We start from the raw sequence: 14,226 nt of genomic DNA, 5'->3' as shown, positions 1-14,226 counted from the left end.
AATTAAAGACACAATTAGCTAAGTTGGACTTTGTGCCAGGAGAACACAGGAGAGGAGAGGTGCAGCCCAGCCCACCCCCAACAAGGACAGTCCCAAGAATCCGTCCTTGAGTTATTTCTTCTGACATTTCCATTTCAATTGAGAGCTCTGCTTTGGTCAAGGAATTTCGAGTATGTTGGGGCGGTCATGAAAATGCAACTGGAAAATTCTGAGAGAAAGTCATTCCCTGTTCTTAGTGATCCCGCTTATACAACTTTATGCAACAATGGACCCAGTTCGTGCTACGTGTAAGGCGCTGGGCTGAGTGCTGTAGCTGATGCAGAGATGTGTGAGAGAGGTTCTTGGAGGAGAGAGTGAGGCTGACGACTGTATGCAGCTTTGCCTCACTTAAATCCAGCCTGTGCACGAGTCAAGACATCGCCCTTGGGATGTCATTGGTCCTCTTCGAGAACAGACCTCATGGAGCTTGCTGGGAGATCTGAGCTCTCTTGGACACAAAGGACCAGTGGAAACAAGGCTTTTGACTCAGACTTCCCGTGGGAAGGGGGTAAGGTGGCTTAGTCTGTGTGACCTTGGGCAGGTCACTCTGGGGCTTCAGTATCTTCATCCTGCCAGTTTTAAATAGATTATTTTAGCGATGTGACCTTGGCCAAGTCCCAGCCTCCTTGTGCCTTAGTTTTCTCATTTGAGGCGGATGGACTAGTTGACCTCCAAGTTCCTTTCTGGCTCTAATCTATAATCCTATGAAGAGTTAAGCAGATTTTGTTTTCTGGCCTTGGCTTCTGGAAGAAAGAGGCAAATGGCTAAGAACGGGACATATAACCCATCCATTCTTAGTCCACTGCTCTTTCTCAGGCCTCAAAGAAAGCTAGTAGTTGGCCAAATTATCCCGTCTAATATCAAGCTACAGATACTAAACAGACAGTAGAGGAACTCACCTGTACATGTTATCCCGTCCCCTTCATAATGCAGGTCACACTCACACGTGCCGTTTTCTTTACAGGTGGCATACTTGGAACATGGAGGGGTGCACACAGGGGGCAAAACTGTTAACAAAGACATCACTCTTGGTGGTGAGACATTGGAATGAATACATTTTCTTTTTCTTTTCTTTTTTTCTAGGTGTTCCATCCAGAATTTCTTTCTTTTTTTTCTTAATAGTATTTTATTTTTTTCTAATTACATGTAAAGTCATTTTTGTAAGATTTTGAGTCCCAATTTTTTTTCCCTTCCTCCCACCTCCCTAACACAGCAAGCAATCTGATACAGATTATACAAGTACAATCATATGCATATATTTTCAATGCCAATGCTACATCTGGGGCAGCGAGGTGGCTAAGTGGATAGGATGCTGGGCCTGGAGTCGAGAAGACCTGAATTAGAATCTGGCCTCAGACACTAGCTGTGTGACCAAGTCACTTAACCTCTATTGCCTCAGTTTCCTCATCTGTAAAATGGAGATAATTATAGCACCTACCTCCCAGTTGTGGTGAGGATCAAGAGTGATAATAGTTGTAAAGTGCTTAGCACCATGTCTGGCCACATATAGTAAGAGCTATATAAACATTAACTATTATTATTATTATTATTATTATTATCATCATCATCATCATCATCATTATCTGGGCAGGTGCAGGAACGTGATCAGAGGGACATGAAAGTGTTGTATTTCTGGAATCTCTTTTCTGTTCTGCTTTTCTCTGTCTTTTATCTAGTAGCAGATGGTTTTCGATGAAAGTTAACTTTATAATGTTCTAAAGCTGGGAGGGGACAGGCAGATTGCTCATTACCAGCTCATCTCTTTCCCTCTCTACAAAGAGTCCCTTGATATTCTTTCCCACGTCTTTTTCAATCTTTTTTTTCCCATACTTTATTATTTTTGTTTTGATTTTTCCAGTTTGGTAAGGAAATGGATAGCTATTTTGACTGGCTCAGCAGTAAATCTGCAGGATAGTAGGAATAAAAATAATTGCCTTTGGAGTCAGAGGACCTGGGTTCAAATCCCACCTCTGATGATTGTAACCTATGTACTCTTGGACAAATCACTTAGCTTCTATTTGCCTCAGTTTCCTCATCTATGAAATAAGGGGGTTTGTGCTAATCAGAGGTTCTTAACCTGGAGTCTATGAAGTTGGTTCAATATTTTAGTAACTGTCTTAATATAATTAGTTTCTTTTATAATTCCATGCATGTTGTTATATGCGTTTAAAAATGTGATTCAGAGAAGTTCTCTGCTACCACAAAAAGAGGCAAACCTCCTTTAGATCCAACAGCCACTTTCATGTTTTCCTGTACAGGAAGGTTGCCAACACCTTCCTCTTCATCTTGGTTCAGTGAGTCCCCTATGGTAAATGAGTCACAGTAAAGTGACTCCTCCCATTCTGCATTGGATTGCAGTATTTAGGGACGGACCTAGCTGAGTGTCACAGAATTGGCCAGTCCAGCCTGCTTCACAGAAGCAGTCCCCAGAGCCGGTGATGCCGTCATCACACATCCCATGTTCTGAGCATTCACAGGCTGTAAAACAAACAAATAAAACAAATCAATAATAATAATAATAATAGTCAGTCAACAAGCACCTACTTAAGGGCTGGGGATACAAAGAAAGGCAAAAAAACCCTAAAAAGACAAACAAATAAAAAAACCAGTCCATGCTTTCAAGGAGCCCACTGCCTAATGGGGAAAACATCTTGTGAATAACAGTGTAGAAACAAGATAGAGCCAGGATAAATGGAGATAATTTCAGACGGAAGGCCTCAGGATTGAGGAGGACTGGGACAGTCTTCTTGCAGAAGGTGGGACTTGTGCTGAGCCTTGAAGGAAACCAGGGGAGTTGTAAGGCAGAGATAACAAGAGAGAAGGGTTCCAGACATGAGGCACAGTCAGTGGAAATGCTTGGAGTCTGGAGATAAAGTAATATGTGAGAAGAACAGCAAGGAGGGTCGTGTCACTGGATTGTGAAGTAGATGGGAGGAAATAATAATGAGGATAATAATGAGAATGATGATGATAATATCTGAAATGTACATATTTAAAAATTTGTAAATTGCTTTACAAATGATTTAAACCTCACTGCAATCCTGTGATGTAGGCATTACAGGTATTATTCACATTTTACAAAGGAGGAAACCGAGTCTCAGATAATTTAAATGACTTGCCCAGGATCCCACAGCAAGTAAGTATTCCAGGAGAGGATTTAAACCCAAATCTTCCAGAGTACAAGTAAAGAAGTTTGGGAATCAGGCTGGGATTAGGTATAAATAGTTATCTCATCCATTCATCAGATACTTCCTGAGTGTCTACTACATTCTAAGCACAGCTAGGGTCCAGGTTGGGGAAAGGGAGGAATACCAAAACCAGAGAAATGACACTGTCCCTATCCCTTCACTGCACAATGAAAACATCTCACATTTTTTTGGTATTTCAAGGTTGACATAGCAATTTCTTCTTGATTCCATGGCATTTTATCACAAAGTTTTTGTTAATGCTTCTGATGGAGGGAAGAGGGCTGAATTTAGAGTTCAATGGTCTGGGTTTCTGCCACTGGTCCTGACCTTGGGCAGATCATTTAACCTCCTATGCCTCAGTTTCCTCCTCTGTAAAATGAGGGGGTCGGACCAGAGGTTCTCTCTAAGGCTCATTCTGGCTGCAAACCCTGTGGAATCTCTTCCCTTTGTTCGAAGCCCCGTAGAGCTATTTGGCCAATCATCTGCTTTGACCACATGTTCACCAGTTGGATTTATGGGAGTGATTTTAGTGAGCAGCAGTGCCTGGGGCTGCCTCAGACTCTTCCCACTTGGTCTTTCTCTCCTACATCCACAAAGACATGGCCTCGGCACTCTTGATCACTGCTGTCCTGCTTTAATGATTCACTGGGTCCCAGCAAAGTGGCTGGGGGAGGGGGGAACAAGACAGTGACGGGCTCCGAGTCAGCCCTTTGGGCTCAGGTCTCAGGCACATGGGTGAGATTGCTGAGCATCCTGCCCAGGAGTCCCCAGCTTTCCATGGAAGGGCACAGAGACGGGCCTCAGGCTCTCATAGCTGGTGTGAGCACCTACTGCCTTCATCTACATGTGGGCTATGTGTACCACGGGAAGGCTACATCTGAGTGAGCCCTTCCTGCCTGGGGAGTGGATGATCATCGAGTTAGAGGCAAGAGGGAAAAGAATGAGTTCCCTCTAGAGGAACACAGAAAAGAGATGAGATTACACAGAATAAGAAATTGGGGGAGGGCTCTGCTCTGTGTTAGTGGAAAAATACCCAAGAGCTGATGAGAGAACCCAAGGCCCCTCAGAGGCCACCTGGCCAACTCCTCATTAGAGTATTGTAGACACTTAATAAATGCTTGTAGGCTTGTTTTATGGTTGTGGAAACTAATTTTCAGAGAGAAGTGCAAGTCACTTCACCCCATTTGCCTCAGTTTCCTCATCTGTAAAATGAGCTGGAGAAGGAAATGGCAAACCACTCCAGTATCTTTGCCAAGAAAACCTAAATGGGGTCATGAGGGGTTGGACAAGGCCAAAAATGACTAAACATCATCATCGTTATTGAAGAAATGGAGTCCCAGGTCAGAGAAGATGCTTAGGGTAATAGAGTCAGAGCTGAATGAGTCCATAGAGGCCATCTGCTCCAGCCTCTTTATTTTATAGATGAGGAAACTGAGGTCCAGGGCATGAAGTAATTTTCCCAAGGTCATGGAGGAAGGACAAAGGGTCCTTTTCTGACATAGGCTTTAGGCTTGAAAGAGAACTTTGAGCTCACAGAGTGATAGATACAGAGCTAGAAGGGACCTAAGAGACCATCTACTCAGGCCTCCCCATTTTACAGATGGAGAAACTGAGGTCTAGGTGGCCTTGACTTACCCAGAGTTACATAGGTTAGTGACAGAGCTGAAATGAAAAGTCTGTCAAGGTCAGCATTCTTCCCACTGTACCCTGATTTCTTCTCTCTAGTTCAACATTTTACAGATGAGTAAAATGAGGCTCACTTTTCTGATCAGCCCCAGAACTTCAACTTACAATGCTCTTTAGACATGAGTCCATGGTGTGAATGACTTCAAGTAGCACCACAGCTTTAGAGCTAGAAGTGACCTTAGAAACACCAAGCCAGCAAGCATTTATTAATTGCCTACTGCATTCCAGGCACATGCTAAGCTCTGGGGATATGACCCAAGACAATAACAAATCAGATCTTTTCACCTTATAGAACAGGCGCAGGGGACAGTGTGGTGCAGGACAGCAAAGCTTCATGGCTCTGGGGAAGGGGTGAAGATGAATAGTTGGCTCACTACTTACATTTACAGTCTGGACCATATCTTCCAGGCCAACACAGTTCGCACGCCGTTCCATTGAACCCAGTGTTGCATTTGCACTCTCCACCCCCAAAGTATTCATCGATGCAGACACCCCGGTTATTGCATGGGGTCGTGGGTCCTCCGGGACAGGCTGGAAGAAATTGAACACAGGTGAACCATCTAGAGCTTAGCATTTTATGGTTGTGAAGTAGACGGCTAAAAAACTCCTCTTGCAGTGGGATCAGACAGACGTTAGCCATGAAGGGCAGTGGACCCAGTAGTCGAGGTCAGAGAGGCCTCACAATCTGCCTAGGTCAGAGCTTCTTCACTTTGTGGGTCATGAACTCCTCTGGCATTTTGGTGGTGCAGTGGTTAGAGCATTGGGCCTGGAGTCAGGAAGGCCTCACTTACTAGCTATGTGACCCTGACAAGTCACTTCACCTCTGTCTCCCTCAGTTTCCTCAACTGCAAAATGGGGATAATAAAGTACCTGTCTCACAGGGATATTGTAAAGATCAAAATGAGATATTTGTAAAGGCATAGTACAATGCTTGGTATACAGCATGTGCTTAATAAATGCTTGTTTCCTTTCCATATAATGCTTTTAAGTACATAAAGTGAAATATATAGGATTGTAAAGGAAATAAATTATATTAAAGTACAGTTATTAAAATATTAAACCAAACAAACCAAGTTACAGACCCTAGGTTAAGAATCCCTGGCCTAGGTCTTGGCTGGTTCATTGTGTGAGCTTCTAGCAAAAGTCCCTGGTGACTCAGTTTCCTCAGTGATCATATAGGAGTGGTCACATTTACCATCTTTTTCTTTGCCAGGGATGGTATTAATAGCAATTGAATGATAAACCCCTTGGGCATCAGGAGGTGGCAATTCTTTGGACCCTACTCTAGCCTCTCAACAATTCAATTCAGTTCAAATATTTATTAAGCTATTATTTGAGCATCGTGTTAAATGCTTAAGGAGAAGCCTTGATAAAGAAGACCAAGTCTCTGCTTTCCAAGATCTTGCAGTCTAGCAGGGGATACACAAGACAACATGCACATGTCCCAGTCATAAGGGCAGGATGGAAAGAGGGCAGGATCTCACCTTGACAGTCTCTCCCAAAGTAGCCCTTACAACATTTAGGCAGCCTCATAACCATTGTACACTTCTGCTGGCAGCCTTCCAGGTTCCTCCTGAAGGGCAGGTCGTAAAAACATTTTTGCTTCACTCCCTGAAGAGTTTCCAAGCCCCCACAGAGAGCATAAGAGGAGAAGGAAGAGACCCAGATAAGACATTTATCAGGAAGGTGAATGGAACATATAGTGGGGTTCCTGCACTGATGTCTCAATTGCTATCTCCATCACAACTATCTGGTTAGCAGTGGTCACTGGGTACTGAGTGAGCATGAATTAGTTCCCCCCGACCCCAGCTATGGACTGGATTTTTTTCCCCCTCTGGAAACCAAACTGAGTATTGGCATATCTGGCTATCCTACTAGCTCCCTTGTCTGGGTAATTTAAGAGAGGGGTGGATGGGTCAGCAGCTTGGTAGCATTTTTTTTCTCTCTCTGCCCTCATACATTCATTTTCCTGAACAATGACCTAAATGCCAATTATGTTACATGAGAACATGTGTGCATACACACGCACACACACATACACACACACACATGTCAGAAGCCTCTGATACACCTGCTGCTATTTGACAAGTGATCTTCCATGGTAAAACTGTTTCAGATTGGCAGTATATAGCTGAGTCTGAAATGTTATTTTGTTATTAACATATAGTCAGGAAGACCTGAGTTCAAATATGAATTCAGATACTTATTAGCTATGTGGCCCTAGACAAGTCACTTAGCTGTTACCTACCTCAGTTTCTTTATCTGTGCAATGAGGATAATAACAGCACCCCCTTCATAGGGTTGTTGTGAGAATCAAATGAGTTAATATTTGAGAAGCACTTAGTACTGAACCTGACACACAGTAGGTGCATAATAAATACTTGTTTCATTCCGTCCCCTCCGCTTCCATCTAGTGCTAGTTGAGTGAATCTCAAGTCCCAGATGGACATGATTAGCAGAATCCCCTGGATGACAGTCTCCGAAGGGGAACACACACATAAATGCCCCCTGCCCCCAATGTCCAGTGGAGCGGAAGACCCCCCAGCTCCCCAACAATATAACTAAAGAGGAACAAAGAATATTCACACATTATTGGGTGGGAAACCCGGATTCCCCACAGACCACGGAAGTGTCTGCTCATGGAAGCTTCAGAGCACTGGCCCAGGAGCCAGAGGTTCGAGGTCCAGATCTTGCCTCTGACACTGCCAGTGTAACCATGGGCAAGACATCAAACCATCTGGTCCTCAGTTTCCTCAGTTGGTTTGGAGCAGAGGAGCCTCAGAGGTCTTATCCAGCACTAGATTTATGATCTTATTTCTCCAACTAATTTATGCTCAGCATTTCCTCTCTCTCTCTCTCTCTCTCTCTCTCTCTCTCTCTCTCTCTCTCTCTCTCTCTCTCTCTCCTCCCTCCCCTCCCTCTCCCTCTCTCTCTCTCTCTCTCTCTCTCTCTCCTCTCTCTCTCTCTCTCTCTCTCTCTCCTCTCTCTCTCTCTCTCTCTCTTTCTCTCTCTCTCTCTCTCCCTCCTTCTCTGTCGCTCCCTGTCTTGTGTGCGTTACAGAATGATGACAGGCCAACTTCAAAATCACTAACAGCCTCCCTGCTGCTAGTTTCCTCATTAGAAACCCTGTGAGCGATGCTGGTCCAGCCCAGGGGGTGGGACTGCCTCTCGCTGTATCTGCTGCCTATGAAGAGCCATCCTCTCTGCTATGCTGACTGGTTCCCTGGCCTCCACAACTACATGTGTGACACACACACGTGCACACACACATGCATACTCACATGCATGCACACACACACAGTGAAGAATGTGAAGTTTTAAGACTAAACATGCTTTTCCCTCTGCAACATCATGCCCGCATTCACAGTTACCTTTGGTTTACTCCATGTTGGGCAGCGAGGAATGTTGTAGCAGCTTCCACAGTTTCCCTGGTACGACAAAAAGACGTTTATTTTAAAAGATCGTTTTGGGAAATAAGGGGCATTTCTATGACTCATACCTTGGGAGACTGATCAAGAGCGTCTATTATGAGGTAGTCATAGAGAAGGAATTAAAAGACACAAGAACTTGGCCATTTTAATGGAGGAAATGAGGTAGGGTGGATTCGCCTGGTTACTGACAGAACAAAATGCCTCATTAGAAGATGATCTCACACATTCACTGCTCCCATGGCCAGAAAACCCAGAGAGCATCGTTACAGTGAGAATCTACTGTCTCTTCCTGCTCCTTCCTTCCACTTTGTGATGCTTTAATTTGCATTCTTATGGATGTGGCCTCTGGCCCCCTACTTGGTATTTTTCTTGCCAACACCTACTTTTCTTCATGTCTCTCCTATTAGAATGGAAGTTCCTTGAGAGTATGGGCTATTTCCTTCCCTCCTTCCCTCTTTTCTTCTTTCCTCCTTTCCTTCCTTCTCTTTCTTCCCCTCTCTCCTTCCTCCTCCCTCCTCTCTCTCTCCCCTTCCCCCTTTTTCCCCATCCCCCTTTCTCTCCCTTTCTTCCCACCTCTCTCTCCCCCCTACCCCTTCCCCAGCACTCAGCCCAGGGCCTGGTTCATAGTGAGGGCTAAATAAATGTTTGTTGATCAAATGTCCTTTTCAGTTATACTGAAGGTTAACACTTCACATCTAGAGATGATTGCTGGGCTAGAGTTCTTTCCCTCCTCCTGTCTCCCTGTCAACTCAGTGGGCTGTCATCCTGAGGGTTTGTATGTGGACTTCTTTAACCCTTGGAAAGACCAGAGATGCACATTTTCATGGAAGCAGTCTTTCTAGGTCAGTCCGCTCCACACACTCTCTTATTCAGTCATACTGGCCCACTTTCTATTCCTTGAACATGACTCTCCATCTCCTACCTATGTGCTTTTGCACTGACTGTCCCCCATACCTGGAATGCCCTCCCTCTTTACCTCTTCCTCTTAGAATCCTTGGTTTGATGTCTCAGCTCACATGTCACTTTCGGCAGAAGACCTTTCCCATCACCCATCATATCCCCATCAGCTACACCTTCCCCTTTTAGGGTAAAGGGAACACTTCCCCTAAAAGGCAGCTTGTATATCCATTTTCCATTAGGATGGAAGCCCCCTGAGGACAAGCCCTTGCTTTTGCTTTGTATCCATAGTAAACGCTGGATAAATTCTTCTTGATTGGCTGAGGTACATTTTGGCTCATCCATAAGAACATAAACTCTGTGAGGGCAGGAACTACTTTTTTTTTTTTATCCCTAGTGCTTAGCCCACTACCTGGCATGTAGCAAATGCTTCATAAAATGCTTGGTGATTGAATAACACTGCCACCAAATCACTACCCCCTCCCACACTCTTCCAGGCCTGTCTCTGAGTAGACTGGCCACCAGACCGACACTGAGACTACTGGAGCTTTTACATTTACCCCACTGCAGATTACAGGACACATGCATGGGCTAGAAGCCAGCCTAGCACCCAAACAGCAGGGACCAACCGAGACATTGAAGGTAACGAAGCTGTCACAGCGGCCACCGAAGCTAGGGTTAATCAGCATGCAGTCAATCCCATAGGCAACGCCGCTCTCAAACTCAAGTTGCCGCTGGACAATCCGGCACTTCTGGTCATTCACAAAGAGGTCACCCTAAGAGGAAGGAAGGGGAGCAAGCCAGTGAGTCAGCCTGCAAGCCCTCCCAAGCCTTTCGTCTCCATCCCAGGCTGTGACACTGGTGGAGAGACTCAACCAGCTTCCACTAACATCCTTCTTTGATGCTTTATCACGATGTGGAGGTGACTTTGGATGCTTAAAGGCTAGGGCAGCAGAGCCCAAGGCTGGGAAAGACCTGAGTACAGGCTTGCTGAGAAACCACACGGCCATTGTCTGAGGACCTAGAGTTGCAAAGGACCATGGAGGTCATCAAGTACAGCCCCTGTATTTAACAAAAAAAGAAACTGAGACCCCAAGTGATTTGTCCAGGCTTGTACAACTAGGAAGGGTCTTAGGTGGGATTTGCTCTGTTCATCCACTTCACCTCCTCAACACCAGAAGGCTGGCCATGAAGTGATGACATTCTGGGCCAATGGACACTGTTTGCTAAGGTCTGATTAAGTTATGATCTGTGATATCAGGAAGACTTGAGTTCAAATGCTGTCTTAGACATTTACTAGCTGTATGATCCTGGGCAAATCACTTCCATAACTGTAGAATGGGGATAATAATAGCACCCATTTCCCAGGGTGGTTGTGTGGCTCAAATGGAATTATCTTTGTCTTTTGAAAATCTTAAAGTGGGACAGCTAGGTGGTGCAGTGGTTAGAGCACCGGCCCTGGATTCAGGAGGACTGAGTTCAAATGCAGCCTCAGACACATAACAGTAGCTGTGTGACCCTGGGCAAGTCACTTAATGCCTAGGCCCCCCCCCAAAAGAAAATCTTAAAGTACTATATAAATTGTAGCTATCATTATTATTATTGATAATAAGTTATTATGGATAATGATTGCCAATGAACAACAATAATAATAATAATAATAATAATAATAATAATAATAATAATAATAATAGTATGGACAAAGTAGCCAGATTGACAAAATCCTTTGTTTTGTGTGTCTGAAGAAGTTCAGTGAAAAGAATGCTAGATTTCGAATCAGAGGATGTAGATTCAAATCCCAGCTTTCCCCTATCCTACCAATGTGACACTTGGGCAGGTAGGGGGCACCATAGTGCACAGAGTGCTGGGCCTGAAGTCAGGAAGACTCATCTTCTGAGTTCAAATCTACCCTCAGATACTTACTAGCTGGGCAAGTCACTTAACTCTGTTTCCCTCAGTTTCCTCATCCGTATAACGAGCTGGAGAAGGAAATGGCCAACCCCTTCAGCATCTTTGTCAAGGAAACCCCAAATGGGGTCATGAAGAATTGGACGTGACTGAAATGACTGAATACTAACAACAACCCATGTGGCTTTGGGCAAACTAATTAATGTCTCTGGGTTTCGATTAACTCATCTATAAAATGAGGGGGCTGTTGTAAATGACCTCTGAGGCTCCTTGCAGCTTGAAATCCGTGTTCCTATGACCCCACAGACTAGTTTCCATCACCCCAACCCTTCTGGAGAATACTTACAATGTTGTTCTCATTACCGCATTTCACATTGAGTTCAGAACCTTGTAGGGTCTTCCGGGATGCAACGCTGGGCAAGTCCACTGCCAAGATCTGGGTGAGAGAAACGTGCCCCACTGATATAGCACCTGAAGGACCCCAGGGTACTTGGCAAACACAGCATTCTTGGGCCACCTTTCCCAAGAGTTGTAATATTTTCAGTAAGATGCTTGACATTATTCAAGGTAAGAATAACTGGACACTGGAAAAAGAGGACAGTGAAGAAAGACTACCTGGAGAGACTCAGCTTTGAGGGTTGGTTTAGAGCAGAATTATGGGAAAGTTAGGTGATTAAGGTGTTGACCCACGTGGTTCTACTAACAGGATGTCTTATTTTTATCTTTGAGCTTCCAGCAAACAGTAGGCACTTAATGAATGCTTACTGATTGACTGATTAATAACATGGATGAAATTGTTAGTGGCCTCTCTGTGACTTTGTTTCTTTTCCTGTGGAATGAATGCCTTTCCCTCATCTCTGCCTTGGGAAATTCTATGGCTTCTTCAATAATCAGGCGAAAGCTTCCTCTTCTAACTGTCTACTGGAAGTGACTCTTCTCATCTCTGAACTCCTCAGATATTCAGTTTGTCTCTTTTTGAGGTGGCCATGTAGCACAGTGAATAGGAAGTTGGAACTGGAGTCAGGAAAACCTGGATTCATACTCTGCCCCCTATATTTACTAGCGTCGTGACCCTGGGCAAGTCATTTAATCTCCCAAGGCAAGTATGGGGCACCATAGTGCACAGAGCACCAGACCTGGAGTCAGGGAGACTTCAGTTCAAATCCAGCCTCAGACGTTCACTAGCTGGGTAAGTCACTTAACCACTGTTAGCCTCAGTTTCCTCATCTGTAAAATGGGGATAATAATAGCATCTACTGCGGAGGCTTATTGTGAGGATCAAATGAGATAGTAATTCTAAGGTGCTTAGCACAGTGCCAGGCACATTGTAAGCACTATATAAATCTTAGCTATTATTATTATTATTATTTAATGAGATAACATCAGATAACAATGCTTTGCAAACCTTAAAGTGCCAGACAGATATTAGCTAGTATTCTTTTCAGCAGTTATCATATTTTTAGCTTTTATTTTGAATACTCCCCTATGTAAAAAAAAAAATGAAACTTCCCTTTAACTCCACACATCATAAGCATTTATTGAACCCTTATTATGTGCCAGGTCCTGTGCTAAGCACTAGGGCCACAAATATTCTCTGTCCTCAAGGAGCTCGATTCTAATGGGGGACACAACATGCAAACGACTATTTACATACAAGACACATCCAGGCTAAAATAGAGGGAAATCTCAGAGGGAGAGCTTCCCTATCCTCTAGGATCTTATATTCTACAGAAGCTGATTGGGATGGAGCTAACTTGTAGGCAGAGAAATGGATACAGAGTAATTCAGAGATGGAGAGAATGCTAACAAATGACTGGGCAGACCTCTTTGATATCCCAGAAAGTATCTTGTCTTAACCAGGGGTATGCTGGTAAATATTTAACAACCAGTTCTCTCAAGGAAAAAAATGAATGTAGGACACACTTTTAAGTTTAATCTGCATTGTTATTAGTATTTTGTCTATCACTTTCTTAAGGCTAGATAATCAACAAAACAGCAAGTCAAGCCCCGATTTGTAGTGATTGTTGATTTCCAACGTGTAAATGTTTACACTGAAAATTTAACAATCATGGAAACTAAAAATAAATTAATTAACAAAAAAACTTAAAAATTAAAAAGACAAAGGGATATAGAAATCTATTCTGCCCTACAGGAAAATAGAAGAGGAAGGGGATAAGAGAAGGGGGTGATAGAAGGAGGGCAGATTGGAGGAAGGGATATTCAGAATGTGTGCCATCTTGGGGTGTGGGGAGGGGAGAGATGAGGAGAAAATTTGGAACTCAAAATCTTGTGGAAGTAAATGTTGAAAACTGAAAATAAATAAATTAATAATAAAATAAAATTAAATTTAACAATCAGACTGGTTAGAGCTGGGTCCAGCATATCCTTGCCATCTTAGATATTTGGTTGTTTGCCTTGTTTTTAGTAGTAGTCAAACTGAGACTTGGGAAAGACCTTAGCTTAAAAAGGCCAACATCTCCCACTGCGTCCAGGGCCATCTCCAGCCATCCTGATCTATATCATACCACTGGACTCAGATGGCTCCAGAGGAGAGAGTAAGGTGGTGACTTTGCACAGCCCTCCCTCACTTAAATCCAATTCACTTGCACGTCGTGGCATTACCTCCCTGATGTCATGGTCCTCTTTGAGAAAGAAGGACAAACAACAATAACAAGCACGTAAGCTTCTTTAAGGCAGGGGCTCTTTTGTTTTTGCCTCTGTATCCTCAGTGCCTAGTGCTAGCACAGTGCTTAATAAATGCTTATTGACTGATTTGATTGATTTTTGAAGACCTCAATCTGACTTTAGTGTTGACTATCTGGTAAAGAATGTCCCCATGCTGGGCTACTTGCCAGTATGTTATTTCTCGTGTATTCTTCCTCTTTCTCACTAAAACTCACCAGAGGCTCCTTCTGCCTTACAGTGTTAATTAACTAGAGCAAGGAAAGAGGTCCTGAGGGCCTTCTGTGATATACACACATTTAACAGTGTCCTTCCAGAGGCTTTGTTGTCTGATTGCTCTAAAAATCAGGAGTTTAGGGTAAGCAGGAGGAGAGCATGACCTTGGGTTATTGCTG

At 43.8% G+C, this 14,226-nt stretch overlaps 1 protein-coding gene across 3 annotated transcripts in view; it reads right to left on the bottom strand.

Moving 5' to 3' along the window:
- The window catches only part of STAB2 (stabilin 2), a 167,623-nt gene that overhangs the window by 25,106 nt on the left and 128,291 nt on the right, over positions 1 to 14,226 (bottom strand). For 2 of the 3 annotated variants that reach the window (XM_020982367.2, XM_020982366.2), the window contains exons 52-58: positions 11,496 to 11,585; positions 9,871 to 10,017; positions 8,285 to 8,341; positions 6,398 to 6,524; positions 5,295 to 5,444; positions 2,413 to 2,517; positions 939 to 1,046 (exon numbers count right to left, since the gene is read on the bottom strand). In XM_020982367.2, the coding sequence (XP_020838026.1) occupies positions 939 to 1,046; positions 2,413 to 2,517; positions 5,295 to 5,444; positions 6,398 to 6,524; positions 8,285 to 8,341; positions 9,871 to 10,017; positions 11,496 to 11,585 (784 nt within the window). Of the gene's footprint in view, positions 609 to 938; positions 1,047 to 2,412; positions 2,518 to 5,294; positions 5,445 to 6,397; positions 6,525 to 8,284; positions 8,342 to 9,870; positions 10,018 to 11,495; positions 11,586 to 14,226 lie in introns of all 3 variants that reach the window. The other variant, XM_020982368.2, reaches the window with a different exon arrangement.

The sequence above is a fragment of the Phascolarctos cinereus genome, unplaced genomic scaffold (genome assembly GCF_003287225.1).
Source record: "Phascolarctos cinereus isolate Bilbo 61053 unplaced genomic scaffold, phaCin_HiC Scaffold_1;HRSCAF=81, whole genome shotgun sequence".
NCBI lineage: Eukaryota > Metazoa > Chordata > Mammalia > Diprotodontia > Phascolarctidae > Phascolarctos > Phascolarctos cinereus.
Note: the sequence above shows the minus strand (reverse complement) of the source record. Positions and strands in the feature narration are given on the sequence as shown.